This window comes from Eupeodes corollae, chromosome 1, assembly GCF_945859685.1.
Source record: "Eupeodes corollae chromosome 1, idEupCoro1.1, whole genome shotgun sequence".
Classification (NCBI taxonomy): Eukaryota; Metazoa; Arthropoda; class Insecta; order Diptera; family Syrphidae; genus Eupeodes; species Eupeodes corollae.
This window is the reverse complement of record NC_079147.1, coordinates 82,485,603-82,512,348: the sequence shown is the minus strand read 5'-3', so window position 1 is coordinate 82,512,348 and position 26,746 is coordinate 82,485,603. Positions and strand designations below refer to the sequence as shown.

At 32.7% G+C, this 26,746-nt stretch overlaps 1 protein-coding gene across 1 annotated transcript in view; it reads right to left on the bottom strand.

The window, feature by feature from the left end:
* LOC129938879 (protein similar) overlaps positions 1–26,746 on the bottom strand; it is a 450,455-nt gene that overhangs the window by 310,330 nt on the left and 113,379 nt on the right. The window contains exons 2-6 of the mRNA XM_056046695.1: positions 17,165–17,352; positions 16,828–17,090; positions 16,537–16,761; positions 11,893–12,059; positions 11,718–11,824 (exon numbers count right to left, since the gene is read on the bottom strand). Coding sequence (XP_055902670.1) covers positions 11,718–11,824; positions 11,893–12,059; positions 16,537–16,761; positions 16,828–17,090; positions 17,165–17,352 — 950 coding nt within the window. The remainder of the gene's footprint in view (positions 1–11,717; positions 11,825–11,892; positions 12,060–16,536; positions 16,762–16,827; positions 17,091–17,164; positions 17,353–26,746) is intronic.

Sequence of the window (26,746 nt, the reverse complement as noted above, 5' to 3'; positions counted from 1 at the left end):
AATTTTGAATAGAACACTATTTGACATTTGACAATACCAACAATGGAAAGCTGTACACACTTCAACGCAATGAAATTGTTGTTCAATTTTTACAGTCCAAATTCAAGAAGGGCTTTCTGATTTGAGCTACAATTGGCTACCCGACCGTGGGATTTAAAACCATCATCCTTTAGTCTTTGAGGTCTCTTGAAAGATAAGATATGTATATGCTAATTCAACACAATCGATAAAAGACACTAAGTTAGATACATTGCAGGTCAAAAGTTTGATTCAAAAATATTTTCAAAATCAACATAATTTAGACCTGAATTTGCAAGTTCTTAATATAAAAGCCACGTTTTGAAGTCATAAGCATTTAATTGAGATTTTTTATCTACTGAGCAAATAATAAGATCAGAATGTGGAAAAGTTTCAGAAACCACGATTGAAAAACGTTCTAGATAAAGCAAATCGTAGCGGGAAGTTGCTTCGCAGTTGAAGTTATCAAAGGGCTGCGTAAAACGTGTCATTGAGCGACATGCTGAAACCGGACTTCTTGAGGATAAAGCCCACATTTAGAACGACCTTAATCTACAACTAAGCAAGAGGATCTCACTAAGAGTAACAACAAGCAAACGAAACAGGAGAAAAATAGCACCGGAAAAACGTGCCGAAATAAATACATAACTCCGGACAAGCTGATGTCATTGAAAACGGTCGCAGGCTTAAAGTTCGAAAACCACTTCTTTGATAAAAAAAAAAGGTGAAACGGTTAGAGTGGGCCAAAAAGCATAGAGGATGGACGAAAGAAGATTTAACCACAGTTTAATGGAGTGATGAATCTAAGTTGAAGCTATTTGGCACAAAGCGAAAGTTTTTTGTTCGACGCAGATGCTCTCCGACTATAGTTCCTACCGTCAGGCATGTAGGTAGTTCACATGATGGTTTGGGGATGTGTTTCTTTAAGGGGAAATTCCTTCTTTTTTCTCCTTTTCTTGCTGCTAGTAGCAGCACTTTAACTCCTCCTATAACATAGGCCGGCAACCAGTGGGGCCACTTCTCCAAGTTTTGGCTTTCTTAATGTATGGCCAACCAAGCGCCACTTTCTCTGCGCGATGCCAACATCCACTTTTGTTTGCCTAATCTTGAGCCACAGTTCATCGTTAGATATGGTTTGTGGCCACCGGATGTTCAGGATCTAACGTAAACAGCCTTTGACAAAAGTTTGCAAACTTATCGAGATGCCAGCAGAGCACTTCCACGTTTCGCCGGCATATAGCAGCACGGATTTTTCGTTGAACTCAAACAACTTTAACTTGGTACGGAGCGCTATTTCTCTGGAGTACAACACTTAAGAAAGCATTCCGAATGCACTACGGGCTTAATTTATTCTATTGGTGACATCCAGGTCCGTTCCACCATCGAGTGCCAAATAGCTCCCAGATAGTTGAACTGGGTGACCTCTTCTACTACCACTAGTCTCACAATAACCTGTTGTTGTTGGTTTCGGCTGGTGTGCATTAACTTATTCTTACTGGCATTAATCCTTAAGCCAGCCACCTCCCCATTTTGTTGAAGAGAGTGGCAAATTTTGCTGAGGACTCTATTTCTGTTTGCCATTAAGCAAATGTCGTCAGCATAGTCCAAATGTCTTAATGTTTCCTTCAGGCGCCATTGGATACTCAGTCTCTCGAGATCATCCACAGTAGCGGTCAAAACATCATCAATAGGAGCAAGAACAGAATTGGTGACAATATATCACCTTCTCTCACTCCCTGTCGCACTTCAAATGCGTCGGAAAGCTGTCAATTTCAAAAAAAGAAACACTTTGCGTTGTTGCAAGACTCTTTTATTATAGCAGTAATTTTATCAGGAATGCCTCTTGCACCAAACGATCTCCAGATAACATCACGAATAACCTGATCGAAGGCATTTTCAAAGTCAACGAACATGAGGTAAAGCGGCGATTGGCACTCCGACGATTGTTCAAGAATAATTCGCTAAGGCTTGGTTTTTCAACAGAACAATGACCTTTCTCCAAAATTGAACGTACTTATTTTTTGACTTGAAAATTTGTTTCGGTGCTAGAATTTGGTTCTCAAATGAGAGACTCAAACTTTTGGCCTGAATTTGGCAAATTGGTCATAGATTATTTCAAAAGTTACTATGGCGATATTAAGCTGATATCGTTTTCCATTGTTAATGGCATTTAAATAATTATCCATTGATTTATCTTTTTTACAAAATTTAAAACCTCTTATTCCAAAAACCTTATAATTTCCTTGAGTTTCTTTTAAAAAAAAAAACAAAAGGTTTCGACAAAACTATAGATAAAAAGCGGTTTTGAGTTTGAAATTTTTCGATTTAGATCAAGAAACAAAAAAAAATCCAATAATAGTACTTTGCTTGATATTTATATAAAATTTCTGTAAAATTTAAAAGTCGAAACCATTTTTAGAATACCTTTCAGGGAACTCAATAATATGGACATAAATGTTGTAATTTTGAGGTTTCAATAGAACATTTTCCAAGTATATACTTGGTTTAAGTTTGAAGAGGTGATGTATCAGCAATGGCAGAAAAACATCTAAATCCGATCTTTTTTAGAAATTTAAAGAAATTTAAAGAAATTTAAAGAAATTTAAAGAAATTTAAAGAAATTTAAAGAAATTTAAAGAAATTTAAAGAAATTTAAAGAAATTTGAAGAAATTTAAAGAAATGTTAATAAAGTTAAAGAAATTTAAAGAAATTTAAGGAAATTTGAAGAAATTTAAGGAAATTTGAAGAAATTTAAAGAAATTTAAAGAAATTTAAAGAAATTTAAGGAAATTTAAAAAATTTAAAGAAATTTAAAGAAATTTAAAGAAATTTGATGAAATTTAAAGAAATTTAAAGAAATTTAAAGGAATTTAAAGAAATTTAAAGAAATTTGAAGGAATTTTAAGAAATTAGAAGAAATTTGAAGAAATTTGAAGGAATTTTAAGAAATTTTAAGAAATTTTAAGAAATTTTAAGAAATTTGAAGAAATTTGAAGAAATTTGAAGAAATTTGAAGAAATTTGAAGAAATTTAAAGAAATTTGAAGAAATTTGAAGAAATTTATAGAAATTTGAAGAAATTTATAGAAATTTGAAGAAATTTATAGAAATTTGAAAATGGAAGAAATTTGAAGAGAAGTGAGAAGTTATTGAAGTCGTAAGACCTGTGCATCATATTAATGCACTATCAGTTGAAATGATTGTTGCTTTAAGTGCAAGTATTGCTAATGATTGAAATTTACCGAACTGGCAACCAGTTCCCTGGTTTTACGTTATGATGATTTAGTCAATTTTGCACTAAGATTATGCGATTTGACATTCTGAAACCTTATTCTAGACGCACTAGGTAATTTAAAACCGCCCTAATCTTTCGCTAAAAAATGGTTAAAAATTACCTCAAGTGCAGGTTGCCAATCTTCCTGAGTCAGTTATTTTAATAAGATTGTTCTTCAGACTTAATAGAAAATGCATGGATGTGTAAGTTTTTATTTAGTTTTTTAAACCTGAAAATCTATGGCTCCGTTATATAATTCGCTTATGGCAAAACTTTCTTCCATCTCAATTCCATCAATGTTAAAGGATCTTTTATAAATTTTATGTTACCCTGTTCGCAATTCCCTGTGGCAAAGATTCACCAGTTTTGACGTTTGTAACAATAGAGGAAAAGGCTTTGGTAACCGCCCGGCTTTTGTGAAAATGTTTTTATTTATCAATTTTTAAGAGAAAATCCGTAGAACTACGTTGATCACACTCTGAAAAAACAAGACCATATATTATAGTCTTACGTTCTGCGGGACCTTGAGCGCGAAACAATCCTGAAACCGATAAAAGTCTATAAATGATTTGTTATTATAACCCCGTACCCATGAATTCCTCTTGCCTTCCTTCTTCCCTTGCCTTTAATTCTTATGGCACTCTTAGTACCAAACAAATACGTGCCAGTCTTTACTGGACGTTTGTCATTTTAGGTAATTGGATGGTACATCGTTGTCAATTTTAAACCAAGTCAATGTTTGTGTTTTTTCATCACTTCAAAAAGTTTATTTCCTGCAATTAAATCTTCGTTTCAATTTAATTTCCTACATCAGAATACCATTCTGCTAGTCTTTTCTTTCCATAAGCTTTTCAAAGTGGGTTTAAGTTTTTAAATAACATCACATTCGGGTTCCTATTTTACAATAGTTTTTTCTTTATTCTTCTTACCAAATTAAACCTTTTCAAATGAATTCTAAAATCGGAACCCTCAAAACTTCTAGACAAAGCAAAAACAAAAAAAAGTTTGCAGTAAGAACAGAAATAACCTTACCAACCCTAGCAGCCTATAATAAAACATTAATTTAATCCAAAAAGAAAAAAGGACATAACAGCTCTGTTGAGAGTAGCTAAAAAAAATTAGAAATGTTGTCGTCCTTTTAATTAAATTAGTATTCAAGGGTTAAATTTGACCATTAAACCTCACACACCCACTCTCTCCAATCGAGAAGCAAGTGCCAAGGGTATTAATTCTTCTTTTACCCTAATCTTTGATTTGACCTTTCCTATAATATGCACTTAAGTCCATGAGGCTGGAAATGAAATAAAAACAAAAAAATGAGAATTTAATGTCAAAAACCACATTTCTGAGAAATGTAACATTTTACATCCTCCAAAAGTTTTCTCAGGAGTTTTTTGTGTGCAACGATGATTTCTTCATTTTATGACCGCTTGACCATAAAAAGAAAAATATTATTTCGAAAGCTAATTCTTTGGCAATGTAGAATTTTAACAACTTCTTCAAGATGCATTCACATTATTTTTATATGTAAGAGAAAAAAGAGATTTTATGTGGTCTACACTTGTGGATGGTCATGGACTGGACATGGACTACGTAACGTCTTCGTCATCATCTTCGGTCGTCGTCATCGTTGTTGAAATCATAAAGCCATCTTGTGTCCGATTTCATTGCATTGTGAAGAAGTCTTGTTACGAGTTACTACACTGGACCATAATGGTTTGACCATTTGTTGTTTTTGCTGTTGTTTGAAAAAGGGAACTTTAATAGCTCAAAAGAAGAAAGCTATTTAAGGAATTTTATTTCTTATGCCACTAGTGCGGTGCTACTGCTACTGCTGCCGCTGCATTTCAAGTGATTGCGCGCTAGCAAAGTTTTATTGTCGCATGGAGGATATGACATCGGGTGTAATTTTATTTTACATTTACTTTTTTTTTGGCTTTAGGACTATGAGCAGAGCAGATTCTTTAAGCTATTTTAAGTTATGTGGGAACAAGACAACCAAAACTCTGTGGAGTTCGTGAAATTAGAATTATAGACTTTAAAAGTTATATGTTTTGTTGTTTTTTAAGCTTTTTTTAGTTTAATTTTGTTTAGCAAAATTTGTGTGTATTCAATCAACTTCCTTAATGGAATTCATGAACGTGTCGTATAAACACATCATGCAGGCTTTTTCACATTTTTATGATTTTTAATTTATGATTTAATGGGTAATAAACTTGTAAATGACTTTCACTTTGATTTTAAATTTAAGGTTTTTCATCTTCAAGATGTTTTGAGTTTATAGGATGAAAAATACGTTCAACGAGTATGTAAGATATATTTGAGTATGGTGGCATCAGATCATCAAGATGCTGGACACATACCTTTTTCGATACCAAAACTTTGAACTTGGGTATAATCTTTTGTTTTTAAGGCTCCACACGTGTGAAGTCTTAAGTCAACCAACCTTAACAAAATTCTCTCAATTCTTTAATAAAATACAAATTGTTTAAGCAGCTGCTTTTTTTCTATTAAAAATAACAACATCAACCTGCTCATCACAACCATCACTGACAAATATTAAATATATCAATGTTGAATATTTCAAATAAATTCTCCAATTATGATCGAAAAATGTGTCTCTTTTTTGTTCTTATATTAAATTTCCCACTTTAAAAATATTGTTTAGAAAACGCAACAAATGTTTTTGTTTATATATTATTATTTATTTTTATCTTACGTCGCGTATACTTGTTTTATTTTAAAGATTTGTTTAACCTTGATCTTGAAAACCAAACTTTTTGTTTTTAATTTTCTGATTTTATTTTAAGAACACACATTTTCAAGGTTTAAAATACATTCTTGTATTTATTTAAAATATTGTAGTGAAATATAATTATCTAGACTTTGACTATTGTGATATTCAAAAAAATATCTACAAATCGGAAGCTTTTTGCAAATTACCAATATTTTTATTTTTGTATGGTAAGTTGACAAAAATTTCACTCGACCTAAATAAAATCAATATTATAAGTGCATTTCAGCTTTGTCGCTCAAAAGTTTGCCCTCACTATTATTCTGAATGTTTAAGTTTTTGATTTGATAGTTTTCTCCAAAAAAAAAATGCATCTAAGCTGAGATCAATTTCTGAAATGCATTGACATCCAAGAAATAATTTTAAAAATTCAATAGTAATGGCTCACGCACACAATGTTCTAACAGGTGATAAATGATAGATTTATTTGTAGTACAATCACATCAAAATTTAAGTTCTGGAACAATCAAGTAAAATATCTTGGTATTCATCTTGATATTATACTTACTTTTAAGATATTATGTAAGGTTAGGTTAGACGAGGTGATGCATCCGTAAAGACCGAAAAATATCTCACTCGAAAAACATCTCAAGGGAAAGGATTGGTTTAGATATAGCAATCTTGGTAGCTTGGTGAGGATTTAAGTTGTGGGTGTCTCCTTGAACCTTGAAAAATGTTTTCCTAATATTGTCATTTTTATTTTAGCTAGGCTTGGACATTCGCATAGAAAGTAGAAGGTATGTTCCTTTGTCTCCTAGTCTTCACTTTATTTGCATAAATCGGATGATCTGATACTCATTCTACTCATGGAGTTCCGACCCGTTGGGATACTTATCAATAAGAGCTCTTGAGACTTGTTTTAAATGAAATTTTGTTTTACCTTTCGCGATAATCTGCCAAAGATTTCTCGAAAGTTTCAAATGCCGAACACCTGTTGTTTGTTATTTCCAAAAAAACTTTGCTGAATTATATCATTTACTTGATCTAGTTGCTTGTAAACTTGATACCATTTCGTTGCAATAGTTCCACTGGTGATCTCATGGTTATGAGAAAGTAAGATTATTGCACTCGATATTTCAAAGGCATTTCATAGAGTTTGGCATCAAACTCTCTTAACGAAAACACGTGCATTTGTTATTAATGAATCCCTTCTTCGTCGGGCTAAAAATTACCTTTCGTATCGTTCAATTCAAGTAGTATTGGACGGGTTCAAATCTGATATTCACAAGTAAACGCTGGTGTGCCCCAGGGTTTCGTTTTGTCTCCGACGCTCTTCCTTATTTTTATAAATGATCTTTTGTCTGAAACTTCTTACCCACTAAATTGTTTCGCTGATGACAGTACCCTCAGCTTTTCATATTCGTTTTTAGATTCTCATTCTTGTTCTTCGGATGTGGACTATCAACGGCAGCGTATAAGCTCATTAAATTCTGACCTTGACAGCATTCTACAATGGAGAATCAAAAACCGTGTAGAACTGAATGCTTCAAAAACTCAATGCTGCCTACTGTCGTAACCCTCCTCCAATGCCACTATCCATGAGTGGTACTTGCATCGAGGAGACTGAATAGCTATCAGTCTTAGGTATTTACATTACAAACCACTGGTTGTAGAATAATTGCATATTTGACATCGCCATAAATGCTGCTTAGTGTTTAGGTTTTCTCCGACGATGCAAGAAGTTTTTTACCCTTCTGATTTGGCTATAATTTATAAAGCCTATATTCATCCAAAACTTGAGTACATTTCCCATATTTGGGCAGGTGCTCCTATAGCCCACTTGAGTTTCTTGGACAGAATTCAAAAGAGAGTTCTAAAAATGATAGGTGACCGTTGTCTAACTGAAACTGTTGCATCTTTCGAGCACCGTCGTAAGGTTTCATGTCTCTCATTATTTTATCGCTACTTCTATAAGGAATGCTCTAATGAAATACATATCCAGTTGCATTCCTCGCCTCAAACAATACTGTAAAGTAAAGATATTCTTTTTTTAGTCGCACAACACGAATGTGGAATGCTTTACCAGACTCAATATTTCTCACTCATTACAATGTGCAGGCATTAAAAATCAATGTGCATCGGTATTTCTTTTCAAATCATATCCTCCCTTTCTGATTACTCGCACAGTGTATAATCATTATAAGGGTATTCATATCCCCTGGAGTGCGCGTACAATATACAACGGAAGATAACTGCGACGAATTTGCTAAGTAAACTAAGCACCTTACCTTATTGCTTTACAAATTTTTACTTTGTGACAGTGGAAGACACTGCATTCATCTGCTAGCTTTATTGATCTTTCTAGAGGAGGATTATATAAAAAAGATACTAGACATTACCTTCTCACTCGTTTTGAAATCGTCGGTTAAGACCGAAACATGACTTGTTTTTATGACCCTGTTTTCCACCCAGTCATCCCTATTGGGGATTTCAGTTAGTACTACAGGATTAAAATCTATGTAAGGCCTAAAATAGTCTGTTGAAGTGCCCTTGTCAATAGTATTCTTTATATTTTTATAACTAAATGAAGCCCTTTTCCAGTTATTACGCTGTATTAAACGTAATGCGCTTTTTACACAAGTTTTTTCACGAATATATCGAGAGGAGCTAGCGAGAGGAATATCTCTAGAGCTGCAGTCAGTGTAGTGTTCATGGCACTTGCAGTACCTATACAATGGATCCTTTGAATTTTTGTCATATATTTAAGATCGATAACTCTTTCAAGGGTTGTTCACCAAAAATTCTGCTGCAGGTACAGAAGGCAACTGAAGCTTTTATCTCTCTTTTTGTTTGTGTTTTTTTTTTTTCGTTTAATGTATGATCGAGAAGCAGTTCAAGATATTTTGCTGTACTATAAAAATAGTACCCGTGGCATTATGGTTTATGCGTTGGACTGTCATGCAAGGGGTCTTGGGTTCAATCGCTGCCTGTGCCACCTTAATTTAAAAAAAAAATTATTTTCGAGGGTACTGCCTCTTGCGAGGAATTGACAAATCCTTCAATAGTAATTCTTGTCGTGAAAAAGCGCTTACTCAAATTAGCCGTTAGGATTCGGCCTAAAATTGTAGGTCCCTTCCATTCCTGCCAACAGTACTCGCACACAGGAATGGTTGAGAGTTGTAAGTCACTAGGCCCTGGTTCCCAACGGACTGTTTTGCCACCGAATTTATTTATGTTATAAAAATATAGGGAAACGCCATTAATAGTAGGGCAGTCCATGATTGGAACGTTTCCTTTAATGGTAAATAACACCAGTTCTGTATTAAGTGGGTTGGCGTTAAGTCCCTAGTTACTGGCTCAATTACTGAGAATATTAGACCTAATTGTAGAATCTTACAAAGTGTAGGTATAACGTTCCCTGGAACTATTCTAACAATGTGGCAGATTACACAAAACACTTAAAAAAGGAAGTATTCACTTTCATTCGAGAACAAAATTACTTTTTGTAAAGTTATATTTCAAGTTATTCTTTGTCTAGCTAATTCTCAAATTAAAAAACTACAACTTGTTTAAAATGAGTTTTAAAATGTCTAATCTTTTTTGGCATTATTTCAAGGTAAGAGCATATGACGAATTTATAGACTGTAGAACAATTTACCTATAAGTTATTTTGGTAACGTTCAAGTAAGAGATGTTTTAATGAGATTTTAAAAACCACCACGTCTATCCATAAATGATTTTTATTTTAATATTTTTGGCATTTTAAAATAACAATGAATTTTTGTAAGGGTAGTGCCATAAGCCTAGTACCTTATAAATTATTTCTAAGCAAAAATTTCAAAAACATTACCTAAGGTTTAAAAATACGCAATAAAAGGTAATAATAAATTTCAAATTGGCGAAGCCGTTGCTAGACCAAAGACTATGAGCCAACCTTTTATTTAACAGCTTTTCCAACAATGTAGTTTCAGTGAATAGTCCAAAATATTGTTTTTCAATTTACTGAATTAAGTTAAAGAAATATTTGTATGTTTGTTTAATTTGAATATAATTTCATCATAATATAACATAACAAAATAAACGATAGTGCTTGGTTAAGTTCTGGCACTTCTCCCTTTTAACAAAAAAAACTCAGTCGGTTCTCTACCATTCCTACCTTCTAAGCCAATATAGGTAGAAACTCCAAATATAAAGCCACGCAATATTTATTAAGCTAATTGGAGATATCTACTCCTCTAAATTTCAACTTTATAAATTAAGTGGTTTCTACAGCTCCTAAAAATTAGTAAAACTGTAACTCTCTGATTAATGGACCGATTATCAAAATTATAAAAACCAGAACGGAGTCGGTAGAACCTCGAAATTTGGCGCGAAGGTAGGTTCGGTGGTGTAATTCCTAAATGAAATGGACACATGTGCATACAAAGAAAAAATAATATGAGATTATACTTTCAAATGGGTTGGAATCCGCCCATTTTTATATTTTGTTATCGTATTTATACTACATTGTTTGATCATGTAAAGTGATAAAATTTGAAGTTCAAACAAAGACATATTTAGTGGCTTCACAAGCAATGTTTTTGAAACCTAATAAGTTGTAGATACTAAAGTAACAGAAAAATCATCAAGTACAAACTATATTCAATTAACTCGTTTTAATGATGAATCAAACGAAAACAAACTTTTGTTGTCAGTTCTTTCGATGGAATCTGAAAAGGCGAAAAAGCAATTCAATGCTAGGATTGTATCATTTAGTTAAAACCGTGTTAAATTTCCGCCAATGCAAGTGTTGGATTAACAACTTGAGAACGATTACTAAAGATTGCAACTTAATTAAAAATATATATTTTCGTATAAGCTTTACAAGCTTAAAACTGCCATGCTAGATTTCTCAGGTTTAATATACATAATTTAAAGCAAATAAGTGCTTAAAAAAAACTGCCTTTCTAGAGCAGTGGTAGAATGATCTGAAAAATTATAGGTTCTCTTAACTCCTGCTTTCGCACGTTTCATGTTTTGAATTGAGAAAAAGACTAAAAGATTGGACTTACAAAACTAATACAAATATGATCTTATTTCTTATATGAGAGCATATCATAATACGCAAATAGGTTGTCGTCTTGATAAGCCCTGCTTAATGCTACAATGCCTTTCAAATTCTAAAAAGTTGTTTATAAAGATTATCTATCGATGAATAGAGGCATTTGAATCTTAACACATTTAACATACATACAAATGCCTGTATCTGACAGAAAGTACTCTTAATTCATCGGAAATGCTTTGTTCCTAAATATGAATTTTCCGATTAATCAAATTTTCATGGTGTTAATCAAATTCTTATCAAACTATTACGTTAGGTTTTTGAGATATTAGTTTTTAAAATTCACACACATAGGTGTGTAGACTTTTTGAAGCTATCTAATTTCAAACAAAAAACTAAGATGTTCAGATTTGGAACTTCTCACTCATTCTTTTCGGTAAACATTGCTAAATAACCAGTAGAAATAGTATAGTTTTCATTTTCTTCACTTTTGAAAACTATTACAATTTTCTTTGAAAGCAATTTTTTCGACATTTACTTTCACTTTAATTACAAGACACCTATAGACAAGTTTGCTTGCCAAACAATTAAACTAAAACGCATTTATTTACATTCAAATTACAAATATAAAATCTAATTCTAAGACTTACCGCATTTAAATGTTCCGATGAGACTTTCGGAATCACCTCCATGATGACATTCATATAATGATTTATCTAATAAATCTTCAGGCTTATAGCCAAATAATTCATCCATCCTAAAACAAAAAATAGAGTTTATTTAAAATTTAAAACAATTCACATAATAATAATTAATATTACTAACTTATCATCAACATAGGTGAACTTCATGTCTAACGAATGTTTTGTTAAAAATGTTGTAGTACCCAATGGTATTTCAATATTTGATGGATGTGGAATAGGACGTCCGACTGCGATGAGAACACGATCGCCTTTGGAATTTACAACTAAATGTCCAGTTATGTGTATAACCTGAAAAAAACATTACAATTATTTCTTATATGTTTTATAAAAAGTCAAAAGAACAAACTTTAAAAAATGTATAACTCTAAAGAATTAAGTTTTACTTGATTAAGCAGGAGACAAAAAAAAAATTCCTTGGATTATGAAATAAATTATGGAAATATAAAGACATAAAGTCACATTATTAATTCAGTATACAACTTGTTTTACTAATTATATGTTTATTTGTTTTTATTCAATTTATATATTTTATACTCTTGGGCCCAGTTACAGCTTTAATTGGTCATTATCATTAAAATCAATAAAATAAATAAATTGGGTGGCGCAACAGTCCGTTTGAGAACTGGGGTCTAGTGATTTACAACTCTCAACCATTCCTGTGTGCGAGTTATGTTGTCAGGAATGGAGGGGACCTACAGTTTATATGCCGAATCCGAATGGCTAATTTGAGAGACCACTTTTTCATGACAAGAATTACTCTTGGAGAATTTGTCAATTTCTCGCAAGAGGCAGTACCCGTGAAAAGACTTTAGATGGCATAGGCAGGGATCGAACCCAAGACCTCTGGCATGACAGTCCAACGTACTAATAATTGGAATTATTTGACAGGTAGGTTATTGCGATAATTGAAAGTTTCTATCAATAAAAATGTTCAGATTGGATTCGAGCATTTAATAGAATAGACAAAGAACATGGAACGCCTTCAGCGGAACTATTATGCTCAGAATTATTTTATAAGAAATCAGATGTGTGTTGAAAATTATTTGACTATTGAACAATTTTTAAATGAACTAAAAAAAGTGTATTGTTTTTTACTTAAAGTTTATCAACATAAAATAAAAATTGATCAAGTTTAGAATTACTAAGACCAGCCTAAGGCGCTTTCTGAAACATTTCCTCATTTTAAAAATGTCACTTCCTTATATAAGTAATGGAATCAATTTAACTTAAAAGCAAGTCTGGCCGACACTTGTTTTTGAAAAAAAAATTATAGCAAATCATTCACTATTTTTAAAACAGCGATACAAGAAACTTAATACGTCGAAAACTGATTTTATTCTGCTTTGCATGAATGGGGTATAGAATGAAGGAAAGACCAGAACAAAGAGAAGTTTGTTATTAAATAAAAGATCATTTACTTATCTATCTAATAAGATAGGGTTCTATTAGACAGTGTCCGGTTATGACACCTATTATCGAGCTTATATGCGATCTGCTTCGAGAAAGCAAACACCTTGAATGTTTTAAATCTATTGTTGGCCAGATGTTTTTTGTGACCTGACCCTTGGTGATGTTGTTCCACCTGGTGTTTGCCTTCTTCATAGCGTCCTGCATAAGCAATAGTTTACAAGTAGCGATTGGTATGCCAGTATGTGCCAAACGTAGTAGGATGGGCTGCACTGTACCGTTCCTGGCAAGTTCATCTGCCTTTCAGTTACCTCGAATGTCTCTATGGCCCGGCACCCAGCAAAGGTGAATATTAAACTGTTCTACCATCTCCATTAGAGATGATCGACAGTTATGGACTGTTATATAGTTTGTAAAGACAGAGCCCAGAGATTTGATAGCGGCCTAACTATCTGAGAAAATACGGATATCAGATGTTGATATCACATTTTCTTTAAGCTAGGACAAGACTTCTTTTATCGCCAAAAGTTTCACCTGGAACACGCTACAATGAGTTCAGAGTACATACCTCCACCAAACCCTTCTTTTGTTTTTAACCATCTGTATAAAAATGGATTGACTCATATTCCAAGAATGTCCTATCCTCCCAGAAGTATAGAAATCTGGAAATTTCTGTCAAATTGCAGTTGGGGGATGGTGTAGTCTGAAACTCTCCGGATCCAGACTAGTTTAGATTTCGTTTACCACCAGGTTCCAGAGGAGAGGGGATAGAACGTCACATTGCGGTGTCCCTCTAACGAATCGTCTGCCAGAAATGTGTTAGGTGCTACAAGCTTGGGTAATTGTAATAATAGATTTTTTGTTCGCTACTCAACAGTAGTTTTTGGAATGTTATATTATCCTAAAAATACTTTTTTAACATATTCGTGATTTATTTTGTTTGCTTAGTTTTTTTTGCGATAAAAGATGTGAAGTGAAAACCAAAGCTACAGTAACTTCAGCATATCTAGAATCTTTTGCATTGTTTTGCTGTTTCAAAACAGAAAAATTGAACTCATCCCACGTAAAGAACAACAGAATATAGAATAATGGACATTTAACGACTGGCGTAGCGTAAACAAATGCATCGTCAAGTGATGGTTCTCCAAAACGTGTATATATTTTATAGTTTTTCATGGTCTTAATTAGATTCGACTCCTAAATCACACTATAGAGTTAGGTTTTTGAGATATTACTTTTTAAAATTCCAAGAAAGACCAATTTGTTTCTGTTTGTTTTTGAAGCGATTTGTTGAAGCTATCAATTTTCAGAAAAAAATAAGATGTCCAGCCTCGAAACCTCTCACCTATTCTCTCTGGTAAACAACAACGTGTAGAAAAAGTAGAGAGTTTTCAGTATTTCGGAAGTATGGATTCTACTGAAGGAAAAACCGAACAAGATATCGCTAGCGTTCGGAATGTTGAGCAATATTTGAAGGAACAACTCTTTCAACTTGAAAAGAAATCTACTACTGTTTTGCTTAATCGTTAAACTAGTACAGTTATACGGTTACAACATCTGGAAAATAACAGGTGTTTACAATATTATATGTAACAGTACAATGAACATACGCTTCGTAAAAGTAATGGAATCCACTCACTCAAAAAGACACAATAGTCGGTAGACGAAGTAGTAGTAGAAGTACGTGGAGAAGAGCAAAAGAGGAGCAATCGTCAAGATTGGGGAAGAACTTGAGGAAGCTCAAACATGGTTGCAAAAATTTTAACGCATTAAATTCAATTTTTTCAAAACACTGTTTATGGTAGTCTTTGACATAAAGAGACTAAATTAAAAACCAGACATGATAGAAAAATTATAAGCCGTATTTCGAGTTCAGAGCAACTTTAACGTTTAAAAAAGCATTGTTTTGTTTTTGGGATAGAATAAAAAATAGTTTCGGTGTCCAGTGTAATTAGACTGTACTATAAACTAGTACTTTTGTGAAGAAATCGGTAGGTAGCGACTTAAGTAAATTCTAAGGACCTAGTTAAATCAAAATCAAATCTAATACTAAGATACAAATTGATAATGCTAGGGCTTGCTATTTGTTTGAAGAAGTAATTTGACATCGATGTGAGCTAAAGCTTAAGATTAGTATTGGTCGTAAAATTGGGACTTTAGGAAGAAATCGGTTTTAATTCAATTTGGAATAAAAGTAAACATATTTCACACTTATTATAAGAGTTTTTGAGCAATTTTAGTTTCGCCAAGTTAGAAAAAAGCTGTATTAAATATCGTACACTAATTTTGAGTAAGAAATGCTTTTTCTAATGATTGATTTCTGGATTATCAAGATCATTTAAAAACCTTCAATATGTCATCAAAATAAGATCCAATTTTCCATTTAAAAGATCTCTGTTCAAAGATTGACAAATGACAGAATACAAACTTAGACAATTCTAAAATGAAAAAATACCACGCGGATAGACATATTTCAAAAGACTTTTGCAGAAGCTTTATAGTTGAGAAAAAGGAACACAAAGTTCTTTAACTCCTCTGTTTATGTCCTGCTCTAAGTCAAAACGTAAAACTTATCTAGAAAAATTCATATTTAAAGATCTAAACGATCTCAAACACATTAACATAATTCTTTGATCGTATTCAAAAAGGACTAAAGCCATAAATTAGTCGGACTGTCTTATTGTCTTAATACTAAATTAATACTATATATAGCAGGTTTTATAGACCTAAGTTGGTAACATTAAACGAAAGATACCAAAAAAAGGCTGTTGCACCAAATCAAAAAGCTAACGTGCAATTTTTTGACTTAAGACCCTTTTACCCCAAAGAAGTCTTTCACATTTAATAAGTAACTTTAATTGTTTTCGTTGAACTAAGAAGAAGGGCCCAAGATTCATGTGTAATCACAATGAACCAACATGGGTCTTACTTCATCATGAACAGACACTTCAAACTACCCTACAGAAGACAATTCTAAATATCAATAGCTAGAAAAAGAGATCCCATTGCATCCTAGAAAACTACAAGGAAAATGAAGTGTAATTGAACTTTGCCATTTTTTAATGAGCTGTAAGAAAAGGAAATTACAATAAACTAAGAACTAAATTAGAGTATTTTTATAATCAAAACTAATACAGAAGACATCGCGAACTTCTAATATAGCAAAACGAGTTGAAAATAAAAAACTGCCATCTATTTTTGATCTTATTTGACAATTCAATTCTCAAAACAACAATTCTATTTTATAATAAAATCTAGATCCTTTGCACACATCAAAAAAAATCTTTCGAGAGCAACTAAAATGTATACTATTTACATTAATTTTAAATTATTATTGACGACTTCCTCTTCGTCTTACCTTATAAGAAGCACTCTTGATATTAACACTGCGTCCGCGACTTGTCAGTGTACATTTCAATCTTATAAACAAATCACGATGATCTGTTGTGATTCCTTCTTCAATGAGATTTTCATCTTTAATTTTTTCCGATAAACCGATTTTCTTGATATTGAGTGCTTCTTTAAGCTCATCATGATCACACTGATGGCTATATTCCCAGATTTGTTGACCCAACATATCAATCTGGAAAAGAAAAATCATCAAATTAGATAAACAAATATTCAATAAATCTATTCATTTTTTGAATACCTTTGAAATGCCCAAATACTCATTTATGTTCTCCGAAACATATGTAACGTCTCCATCATTAGATAGGATAATCATAAATCCATCCAAAGCTTGTGATAAAATTTTATTTGTTTCAGCTGCTTTCCACAAATCAAATGGTTTGGGTTCTTTATCATCGCCTCCGGTCTGGGAATATTCTTCATCGCTAGTGGTGCTGCTGATGATATTGTTGGTGGTATCTGATTGTTCTGGTAATTCTTTGGGAATATCTTTGATTTTTGGAACTGAAAATAGTAAATATACAATTTATTTATTTGTGTATTCTGTTAAGGAATTAATTTAGAAGGAAACAACTTACATAAATGAAGCATATCACGTATTTTTAAATAGGCAATAGCAACACGCATAATTGATGCCTTATCCAATTGATCGACGTTATCCTTTGGCAATGGAAGGACTTGTGCTAGATCAGTGAAAATTTCTGTTTCACGTGAGCGACGGCAACGGGCCGCATCACGAGATTTTTCTTTGCGCTTTTCATTGCTCCTGAAAAGTAAAAACAAAATATGATTTAATTAGTTTCTTTTTTAATAAATTCGACAGATTAAAAAAATAACAATATACATATGTTTTTATAAAAGTTTATTTTTTAAAGAAATTCTATATAATGTAGGTAAAAGCAGAATAATATGCAGTAATATTTTGGACATGTTGAATTATTCATTTACGGTAATTAAGTTAATATGTAAACTTGTATATTGGTCTTGTAATTTGCTTCGAAACTTATCAGTCTTGAGAATGTTTTTGGACAGTTTGTCGAAAATTACAAAATATAATATGATCCTTATGAAACCTTTTTTACATGATTGTGCTATTAGTTTTTGAGGGAAAGGCATATTTCCCATCTTGCTGTCGATTTCGAAGATTTAAATAGTCAGGTAAGGTTAGATTGGTATCGTTTTCACCTCAGATCAATGTAGATCCATTGTAAAGTATTGAACTTCCTTAAAAGATTGATTTTGAAGTAAGATAAATTAGATGGCGCAACAGTCCTCTAAGAACTAGGGTTTAGTGGCTTTCAACTTTCAATTCCTGCACAGGCAGGGATTGAACTCAAGACCTTCAGAATGACAGTCCAACGCACTATCACTCCACGGTTACAAAGTGACTGATTAAACTTAGGATATTATGGGATGCATTGTTGTAGCTAAGCCTAATGGGCAGCTTCTTGGATTATCTTTAAGTTTTTTAAGATTATTGAAGAAGTGCCTACCTAAAAATTAGTTTCTAATATGTGGCATAGTGCTGGGCAGTGGCATAAGAAGACTGTGTCTTCAATTTCTTTCTAATCACTGGCTTCTTTGCACATGTCATCGGTATCAAGCCGCATTTTCTTTTTATGGTAAACCGGCAGGTCGTGACCTGTTATTATGCTTACAAGCAGTCGTAAAGATTGTTTGTCTAGGTGCATAATATGCATATGGATATTGTTTTGTCGAAATTGGGCCATAGTTTTACAGGCTGTAACACAGGTTTCAAGGCATTTACATTTTTTATTGGATTCTTGGAGTATCTTGTTACCATAATGCTTTTTTAATTCACAGGATGAGGTGTCTATGGTTGATTCCATACTCGATTGAACCAATTTATTACAAATCCTAGACAACTCTTCCGCTTTCTCATTCCCAGATACACCTATGTGACCTGATACCTAGCATCGTCTAATTATATGCTGTGAGCTAAGAACTTAAAGTTCTTGGCCACAGTAATTAACAAGCTTTAATTTAATTGTTCGATTTTAATGCTTCTTGGCTTTCAACTTGTAATAGCGTATCATTGAGACCGGTTTTCCATGTTATGTCACTACCAACACTTTAGCTTGAAAGTTGGCAAAATAAAGTGTCTCAGAGAAGAAACTTGCTCCTATTCAAGCATTCGTTTTCGTGTCATCATTATATATGGATATTGACGACCCAGGAATGGAACATTTTTTTCTCATTCGTTCCTGTCAAGAAAGGTGGTTTTAAAGGTTCTTTTAAAGTGAATGTAGTGTATGCTTCCATTGTTCCCTATGCATTCCTGCAGAATCTGGGCGTGTATATTTTGCTAAGGCTTGTTTCTAATAAGCAAACTTTTAAAAATATTTAGAACTAATTGTAGAAATTGTTTGTAATAGAGCAATGATTGGCCATAATTTGTGTGGTGATGAGGAAGGCGAAAGAAGGGAGTCTGTCTAACATTCCTTGGATTAGTATAAATAGGATTTTTTACTAGAAGAAATGGCTAGTATATGGTACCCGCTAAAAGCTGCTGTAGAAAATATCAGCGAACTTCCGGCGCTTTGGAGGGTTTGCAGATTAATAAGTTTTAAACAATCTTCATAAAGTGGTATAAATAGATTATTACCCCAAGGAAGACCGCGGAGTGCAAATCGAAGAAATCTGACTCTTACAGATAAAATTCTTTGAAATTGAGAGTTCTGATGGAGAGACCAGATTTTACTAGCGTGTTAAAAACGGGGTCTAACAAAGATGGTGTAAAGGGATATATAGAATTCTTTAGAATACATTTTGATAAAACCAAGCGTTGAGCTGGCCTTGTTAAAAAGTAAGTTTAGCAAATAATAACAAGGGACCCAGACGATTCCCCCGAAGAACTCCTTATTTTGCATAACTTTGATCAAGGATTGAAAACCAGGAAGCAAGTGTATATTGGCGGTTCTCTAGGTGTAAACAGATCCATGAAATAGAAAGGTGTGGGAAATATAGGGCTTTAAGTTTGAGATAAATAATTTGTTAACTAATTTTATTAATAGCTTTACTAAATTCTGTAGTGATAACGTCCACTTTATTTCCTTTTTATAATTCGTTTAAAGTTTTGGACATAAATTTTGGTTGAAGTGGATCTGCTTTCAAGAAGCCATGTTGTTGGGAAGAAAAAATATGCCTACAAAAGTCGTAGACAATGCTTTCGAAAAGCTTGGGAATGGGAAAAAGCTTGGCTATGGGCCTTTAATTCATAAAATAATAATAATAGAATAAGGAAAAATAGAGAAATCTGTCCAAACTATAAAAAATAGAAAGACAAAACAGTAATGAAAAGCTTTACATAGGGAGGTAGAACACTTTTTTTCAATAAATTTGGAGGCAATAGGAGTAGCAGAAAAATAAACTTTAAGTTGACTTAATTTATTGTCAACAATATCATCAATTATTTCAAATTGAGAAAGGGAGGTGTATGTTGTACCTTTTAAGTAATCAGAAAAGCGTTAGTCAGGTTCTTCAAGGTGATTACTGTACTATTAGATTAGATGTCATTTCGTGTAATTTTAATGTAGAACGGAAGCCTTCGGGTTAATGTTTAAACAACCTTCAAAATAGTCCGCAAAAAGTTTTTCGAATTGGTGACTCAATTTAACCTGGTTGTATTCTTCTTCTAAAATGTGCTTTTGCCTTGCAACTTAAAAAGATAAACTGAAATAACTTTCATTGATCATCTGTTTGCTCTTAATTTATACCAAGCCCATAATATTGTGAATAATCTAAACAAAATTCTAGATCTTTTATTTTTACCATTTGATGATTTTAAAGTTTATTTTAATGTAACTGTTTAAATAACTCAGTTTATTGCAAGGAAATATACATTGAAATTAAATTATATACATAATTATTTAAAAATCAGTTTTACCAATGTCAAATCTCATAACTTTTTAAAGGCTAATTTCATTGTACTCGATAATTACCTTGGAAACGTCGATTGGAAAACTGAATTTTTGAATTTAAAATTAAAACATAAGTTTAATCATTGTTTGTGCCAATTAGAATCAATAAGAATGTCGCTTAGCCGCTATGGCATAATAAAAGATTGAGTCATTTAAACAAATTTAAGAACAAGTCTTTTGGCATGTTTAGAAAATCATTTGAGTAATATGATACAATTTTGTAAGCTCCGTAAAGATTTCATCACTCTTTGTTAATTCACTACATTATAAACATCGAATTCCATTAATTCCATCTCTGACAACATTACTCGCACACAGGAATGGTTGAGAGTGGTAAGTCACTAGGCCCTGGTTTTTCATGGACTGTTGCGCCACCTAAATTAAAAAATGACCTAAAGCAATTCTGGTCTTTTATTAATTGAATTTACTATAAGTCTATTAATTTCTAACGATATAAATCAGACTCTTGAACTTTTTGCCAATTTTTTCGAATCAGTGTATTGTAAATCTCAAAAAATAATTTCATTCCATCTAAAGACCAACTTAAGGTAGACATAGGATCGAGGGAATTATTATATTATGGTGTTGACGGCATTCCTGCACTTACAACAAACAATTGTTCTAATTCGTTTTACCTTCTTTTGCTAATTATTTTCAATTTTTGATTGTTCTTGGATGAATGGAAATCATCTTACTTGATACCAATTTTTAAATCGGGTTAAAAAAACAGCGTTTCAAACTACAGGGGAATTTGCAAATTATCAGCGATTTCTTTAACTTTTTGAAAGTTTAATTAAAAATAAGCCTGATTTTCTGGTCAAAAAACACATTAGCATTCACCAACATGGATTTATTTCAGGTAGGTCAAATGTTACCAAACTAGCATGCTTTTTTTCTTTCGTGGTCGAATATATCGAAAACCAAAGCCAAGTTGATACCATCTACAGAGACTTTAGCAAAGCTTTCGATTCAGTTTGTCACACAATATTGGTTCGAAAACTTGAAGTATTCGGTATTCTCTCAAGCTTACTTCAATGTATCGGTTTTTAATGGGGTGAGTGAAAGAAATACAAATGAATGAATATACTTCAAAACCCATTAGTTGTTTTTCAGGTGTTCCACAGGGCAGACATCTTGGTCCACTGCTGTTTATCATATTTACGGTATTAATCTTATCAATTTAAGTCAATGTCTTGCATATGCCGATGAGCTCAAATTATTTTTGAAAGTAACAACGATTCAAACTTCAAATGCGCTTGGATAACTTATCCCGTTGATGTAATTTAAACGACTTGAATCTTAACATTAAAAAATATCTGTTATTTCTATCTCTAGGAAATACTTTGTGCACGAATATCCGTATTCTCTAGATTGCAATCATCTACAGCGGACTTCAAAAGTAAAAGATTAAGGAGTAATCCAGCAATGCGATGAGCTTGCGAGCCTGAATATTAACCTCGGTGGCCTGAATATTAACCTGATCTGGGTTCCGGGCCATAGAGGTATCGTGGGAAATAAACGGGCTGACGAGATAGCCAGGCAAGGATCGGCCCTTCATAGCTCACTTGCGGAAATGGTTTAAAAATAACCTCTTGGTGCTATGAAGGGTAAAATCTTTTCTATTTACCAAACTGGATCAAACCGAAAGTGGAGCAATTTATCCAACTGCATTATATCTAGGAAGATATGGCCCACCTATAATAAAACTCGTACAAACGATCTTCTATTGCGGTTTGTACCGGACATTTGCCTATAGTTCACGTAGAGAAGTTGGGTATCTCCTACAACACCTTTTACCGTAGTTGTAGTGACCAAAGAGAAAGAAACGGTAATCCATTTCCTCTGCAAACGTCCTGCTTTGGCAAACACTAGAATGAAATACTAGAAAAAAATACTTTGGAAAAGCATTCTTTCACGAACTTGATGAGCTATCTGAGTCAAAGATTAGAGACCTAATCTTTTTTCTCAATGCGACAAAATGGCTCTAATATAATCGCTTTAAAGCTTCTCTATAAATCTTTCCTTTCTATCACAGGTCAAACGAGTTTTTGGTATCAAAACGGCGCACTACAGCACTAATTGGATCTCAGGCTAGGTTGCCTTGAGATCGCCATTTCTACCTAATCTTTTATTCCATGTTTTCATTTGCTCCTCAAGACGATGCTATATTGTCAACAATGCCAATTGAATGCTAGGATTAATAAAAAGAAAAAAAATATTGACTTTTCTGACCCATACACTCATGTTGCCTTAAACCACTTGAGTTAGAACTGTTCTTGTATAGGCGGATGTTGTGTGGAACTCTCACTAACAACTATTTTCTAACAGTTTGTCTTTAATAAAATGCTTTGGAATCTTCAAACTCTGTTGCCTGGCAAAATGTTTTGGGCTTGCAGATGCTTAAATCTATAAGAACTATTCATGATGATAAAATGTCCTAACTTACTCTCTTTAATGTGTATCTATGCTCTATTAAGACCGTTGAGGGAAAAACACCTTCTTTTTCACCCTAGACATAGAACTAAATACGGTATGAATGAGACAATCTCAAGGTCACTTAGAGACTTTAAGAAAAGTGATGCTAATATTGATTTTACATTCTCCAGAATTAAATTTAAAAAGAGGCTGGAATGCGACCCACACTGATAACTTCTCATACCGTCTGTCGATTTGTCTTGCTTAAAAGTTTGTTGGTTTTCGTGTTGGGTTAAAAAAGTTGGCAGTTGAATTATTCTTAAAAATTTTAAAACTACCAACAATGTTTTTCATATAAAGAAATAGTTTATTTTAAAAATTTAGTTTTGTTAAATAGATTTTTAGTCGAAAACAAATGTTTACCAATTTTAGTAGCATTTCTTAAATTTTTACAAATTGGATGAATGAAATTAATTCCGAATCGAACATTAATTTTTACCAAATTGGCGTTCTAGTTTTTGTAGATTTTACTGAATATCAAAAACAATATTTTCTGTGAAATATTTTTACCAACTTTTGCTATTTTTTTTTTCGATTTATAATTTTTTGTAAAAAACTGTCAATTCAATTTTTTTCAAAATTTTACTGAATGTTAACAAAATTTTTTGAAAGACAAAAGTAGTTTAAATATCTAAAAGTTTTGAAAAAATACTTAAGTCGAAAATCAATTTTTACCAACTTCTGTTAATTTATTTTTCATTTTTTTTTGTAAAAAAAAACTGTCAATTCGATTTTTCTCAAAATTTTATCACATGTCTAAAACATTATTCTTCGTTGCACAAAACTTTTTTGGAGATAAAATCATATTGTAGTAGTAAAATTTTCGAGGTGACAAATTTTTGTTTTAATTTTTTTGATTTATAAAAAAGACCGCCTCTAGAGACCTTGAAACTTCGAGAAATGTCAAAATTTTCAATTCGACAAATCGGACCCATTACAATAACTTCCTATTTTAGTAATCTTTAGGGCCTGAAAATCGCAGATAAATAAATAAATAATAAAAAAGGATAAAATGATCCAATACCTTAAAAATTTAAATGTTCCTATTTATTTTATGTAGACTCAACCGAAGTACGTCCCACCTGGTTGAGTATGTCATTTAAAAGGTAAAATATGTAAATTTATATGTTAATGGTTGGAGACATTAATAAGTTTTTTAAGTCCGCCTTTCGTTCAATTGAGTACAAGTTTGATCCCAAATTATTTCTCAATTTGTAAGAATTAGGTTTGTTAAGTAGAGGTTATAATTTAATGCATTATGCCACCGTGTGTTATTCCGGATTCGTGTTATTTAAATATTATTTGTACCTAAAGTCCATAAAGTCTCATGTTTAAATGTTCTTAGTGCGGTCGTGTTCGGGAATAAAATATTCAATCCAATAATTTATTAACATTAATTTTTGTTTTCTCAATTTTACGAATCAGAAAAAAAAGATGGCAATTTATTGGAAGCCTTATAATTATCATCATTTAACTTTCTCTCCCTTGATTTCTTTCGATTCTGAATTTTGTTGCTTTTTCTTATTTTGGTTTTTCTAAAAAAAAATTATTTATTATTTAAACTGTTGAGCCTTACTTTTTGTTGTTTTTGTAAACACCCATATCAAGATGAAATAATATACATTTTATTGTCATGGTTGTTGTTGTTTTCATATAAGTAAATCAATGAGAGAACCTACATACGTGCCTCAAGGCTCGTCTTCAATGGCTGAATTTAGCATTTATGAATTTAGTTTTTGCGTGCAAACGCTCAATTGATTGCAATTATTCAATTCGCGCGATTTTTTTTATTATTTGTATTATTATGTAGTCTGATTTGTTGCTATTTTATTGTTATATCTACAGTATATTGTTGTTGTTGGGTTTTTGCAGTTTCTGATATTATTATGTATTTCGAGCACGCTGTTTGACTGTCAGACGATACGAGAAACTTAAAACTTAGGGGGGCACAATAGAATATTTATTATTTTGAATTGTTATAGAATACTTTAGAACAGTCTCCGACAAAACTTAATGGTCATTATAACTGAATTATTAACAAAAAAAAAAGTTTAAACAAGATGTACATTAAAATTATGGAATGAATTTTAAATTCGGGTATTTATTTTAATATAAGAAGAAAGAATATTTTTTAAATTAAAACAAATTACTGTAAGGTAAATGTTGTGCATAAATAAGAAAGTTATACTGATTCAAGTGGTAATTTTCAGCAGCTTAATCAAAAAAAACACTAGACCTCATGTTTGATCAATTCGGTCTATTCTTTTGCAAAACTTAATTTAATGGGCCTGCAATACCTTGTTGATGATAGGGCTGGGTTTTGCCAAAGTACTGTTTTGGTTTCTTCCTTCAAAAAAAAAAACATTTGAATGGGCACCATAGATACACTGAACAGATTTTCATCGAAATGATCTTCTTTTGTTGAGCACCATCACAACCCCATTTAATTATCAGGGATATTTCTTTTAAACCCGTTTTAAAATCATCAATATAATTTAACACATCTTTTTGAGCTAAACATATACGCTTAACACTATGTTTTAATAAACTTTGTAAGCCACATTCAGCAGAAGATTCGCTTACAGTTTTACTATCGGGGTAGCACTTTGTTTAAGCCTCTTTAATTATGTGATAAGAGGGTAATAAATGCGGAACAGTTTTATTTATTTTCTGGCGTATTATTTCATATTGGTGAGTAGATAGCTGTGGGTCTGTCATCATTGCTAACGCTTCATGTGCAGACATTGAAATACTGACATTGTATCCTTGTTGTTGAGCATTCAAGGTCAACTAATAGGACTGCAAAGTCAGATAAAAGAGCAAGGCAAAAGGGTAGATCATCTCTACTCTTTGTTGCCTGGCCTGGCGCAATTTAGACCATAATGGTCGCGCTGCCGGAGACGCGCCTAAAAGTCCTAGCTGTGAATGTAAATTCACTGATTAGGATTGAACGAAGAGCCAATATGTTCCAATTGTTGACAGACTACAGTCCCGATGTGTTTATGGCTAGCGAAAATAAGCTAAACAACAAACAGAAATTGACTCATAAAAATTACAATATCGTAAGAAGAGACCGGCCCGACTTCACTCAAGGGGGCGGTGTCGCTCTCTTTATACGAAAAGGCATTAATTATAAAGTCGTATATAACAATGAATTGCGAAAGCTCAAGACGCTAGAAGTTTGCGTTGTGTGCATTTCTCTCACTCAAGGGAAGCGGATGTATATGATTGCGGCTTATACGGCTGGAGCTCCGCAGGTCACTTACTTTGCATCAGAACTCGAGATTGTTTTTAGGGAACTTAAACTGAGCTTGGAAGAAAACTATTTCATCTTGGCCGGTGATTTGAACGCAAAACACGAAGATTGGGGGAATCAACATAATAGTCCTAGAGGTAACCATCTTTTTAATTTGATGAATCTTTACAGCGTTGAGTATGGCGTCGACCTGCCGGCTACTGAAAAGCCATCGTATCCAAGAAGCGGCTCCTTTCTGGATCTTTTGCTCTACGACACCAGACTGACAGTAACGTATTTGCTGAAAAAGATCTCAGAACTGAAGTAACACTATTCGGAAGTGCTAAAAACAATCTACTCAAATTAAAAATTTGAGGAAATGTGTCGCGTAACATGTCTAACATGAGTGCTTAATCTTCAAGGTGACGAAGGGATGGAGTTGTATGCAAAAACTTTAAGTTCATTCAATCGAATATTCCATGAAAAATATTTATTAAAGAAGATATTTT